Source organism: Eimeria tenella, genomic scaffold, assembly GCF_000499545.2.
Source record: "Eimeria tenella Houghton genomic scaffold, Eth_scaff4299, whole genome shotgun sequence".
NCBI classification, from domain to species: domain Eukaryota; phylum Apicomplexa; class Conoidasida; order Eucoccidiorida; family Eimeriidae; genus Eimeria; species Eimeria tenella.
Genome location: NW_013545217.1, coordinates 1 through 2,362, shown reverse-complemented (window position 1 = coordinate 2,362; position 2,362 = coordinate 1). Strand labels below are relative to the sequence as shown.

The 2,362-nt window shown below is 61.3% G+C and overlaps 1 protein-coding gene across 1 annotated transcript; it reads right to left on the bottom strand.

The window, feature by feature from the left end:
• Nucleotides 1–211: 211 nt before the first annotated feature.
• On the bottom strand, nucleotides 212–2,329 carry ETH_00034230 (glycogen debranching enzyme, putative; the record flags this gene model as incomplete). The annotated part of the gene is made up of 3 exons (XM_013379998.1): nucleotides 212–1,123; nucleotides 1,326–1,534; nucleotides 1,737–2,329. Coding segments are annotated over 3 exons (1,714 nt in total), but the record flags the coding sequence as incomplete, so codon positions are not given.
• Nucleotides 2,330–2,362: the final 33 nt, after the last annotated feature.

The window sequence follows — 2,362 nt, the reverse complement described above, 5'->3', positions numbered from 1 at the left end:
CTAAACCCTAAACCCTAAACCCTAAACCCTAAGCCCTAAGCCCTAAGCCCTAAACCCTAAGCCCTAAACCCTAAGCCCTAAACCCTAAACCCTACCCGGCGGCAATGAGTATGCCCCTGATGGCGACGAAAGACACCCCTAACTCCCAACCCCCAATTCCCCACCCCTAACCCTAAACCCTAAGCCCTAAACCCTAAACCCTAAACCCTACCCGGTGGCAATGAGTATGCCCCTGATGGCGATGAAAGTGTCTCGGCCCCAGTTGCGCATAAAGCCCGTGGCGAAGTGGGGCAGCCCAGCAGCAAGGCTGGGATCGTTCGATCCCCAGATGAGTGGGGCGGAAGCAACAGCGCCGTAGCACTGCAGCGAGGCGAGGGCGAGGTGCAGCAGCAGGAATGCGCGACCACACCAAAGCCCCCACCTGCGCGTAAACCCCACTTATTAGCCGGTCCACTATGTAGGGTCTTATCCAGTTGTAGCCCTTTAGCTGCTGCAGCAGCAGCAGGGTTTGCTGCAGCTGCTGCTGCAGCGGCAGCAGCGTGCTCTGGCCCGCGAGGCGGTCCACGGTGTACTGCAGCAGCCACAGGCCAGCGCGGAGGTTCTCGCAAATGGGCTGCTGCTGCTGCTGCTGCTGCTGCTGCTGCTGCCGCGCAGCGTCGAAGGCCCCCACCAGCCCCGCCAAACCACTGTAGACCAGTGGTCCAAAGCCCGGGAGTACGTACACCCCGCGGGCCCCACACGAAGCATCTGTCTCTTCGCTGTTGCACTTATAAAGGAGACAGTTGAGTTCTGCTGCTGCTGCTGCTGCCAGCAGCGCGGGGGCCCTTTCGACGGTTTCGCGCAGCTGCTGCTGCAGCTGCTGCAGCAGCAGCGGGTCCTCCGGCGCCGTAAACAGCACTGCAGCAGAGCCCGGCACGAACTGCTGCTGCAGCAGCAGCGTCGTTTCCCCAGTCGCTGCGGTGTACGTACACTGCCCCACACTCTCCAAACCCTCGTAAACCCTCGCTAAACCCTCAACCCCATTTATGAAGTTGCTGTCAGCAGCAAACCGCCCCACAGCCCCACACTCTGCATGCAAACTCGCCACCAACGCCACCTCCGTTATCTTCCCGCTCAGCACCACCTGCAACCCAAACCCTAAACCCTAAACCCTAAACCCTAAACCCCAAACCCTAAACCCTAGACCCTGGAGCCTGGGTTCTGGCAAGACACAGACTGGCGGCAGAGGCGCGCTGCAGCGCGCGCTTCTCGGGGGCGCCGCTTTCCAAGAGGACCTAGGGTTTAGGGTTTAGGGTTTAGGGTTTAGGGTTTGGGGTTTGGCTCACGGGGGGCAGGGGGGCTTCGGCGTTGCAGCCGGGGTAGGCGCAGCGGGCTAACGTGTAACAACAATTTAGGGTTTGAGGGTTTATTCTTTTTATTAAAATTAAATCTTCTCCCAAAAGCTCAACAGCAAATTGGCTAAACCCTTCCTCGGCCAAACGCAGGTGCAGCCGGTTCAACACGGGGCGCACGCCCAGCAGCCCCGGCAACGACCCTGCAGCCAAACCCTAAACCCTAAACCCTAAACCCTAAACCCTAAACCCTAGGTCCCCGGGGGCGCCGCCCGCAGCAGCAGCGCCGGCAAAACCCCCGCGGCCCCGGGCCAGCGAGCTCTCGGGCCCCCCGCTTCTCAGTGTTCAGCGCCTACGGCTTAGGGCCTAGGGCCTAGGGTTTAGGGTTTAGGGTTTAGGGTTTACCGGGCAACTTGGCCCCCGGAAGCGCAGCTATGTTGTTGATGTTGCCGCGGCCGTCGGAGACTGTGGGGCTGCTTGGGCTGTATCTCCACTGGCCGTCGACAATGAACTTGAATTGCACTGTCTCCTTTTTGCTGCCTTGAGGGTTTCGGAAGTGCTGCTGCTGCTGCAGCAAAACCCTAAACCCTAAACCCTTGCTGCAGCGCTCCAGCGGCACGTCCGCAGCCCACCCGTCCCACTCGCCCCGCACGGCCACTTGCTGCGCCTCTCCGGGCCACACCACCTCCACGCCCTCCTCTGCTGCTGCTTCTGCTGCTGCTGCTGCGGGCTTTGCTGCTGCTGCTGCTGCTGCTGCAGCAGGGTTTCGCAGCGGGACTTCGGGGTGGAAGTCGTGGTAAAGGCGGCGCTCGTGAACCACCGAAAGAGTAAAGGGGACAAGTTCATCAGTGCCGCGGGTGCTGCCGCAGGCAGCAGCAGCAGCAGCAGCAACAGCAGCAAAAGCCAGAGTTGCTGCTGGAGTGAACTTGCTTGCTGCTGGCTCATTGTCGTGGGTACAGTCGTAGAAGAGTGCGGGGCAAAGAGACGCAGGGAGGGGCCTCAGGGGGCCCCCGGGGCCCCCCCCCCCCCCC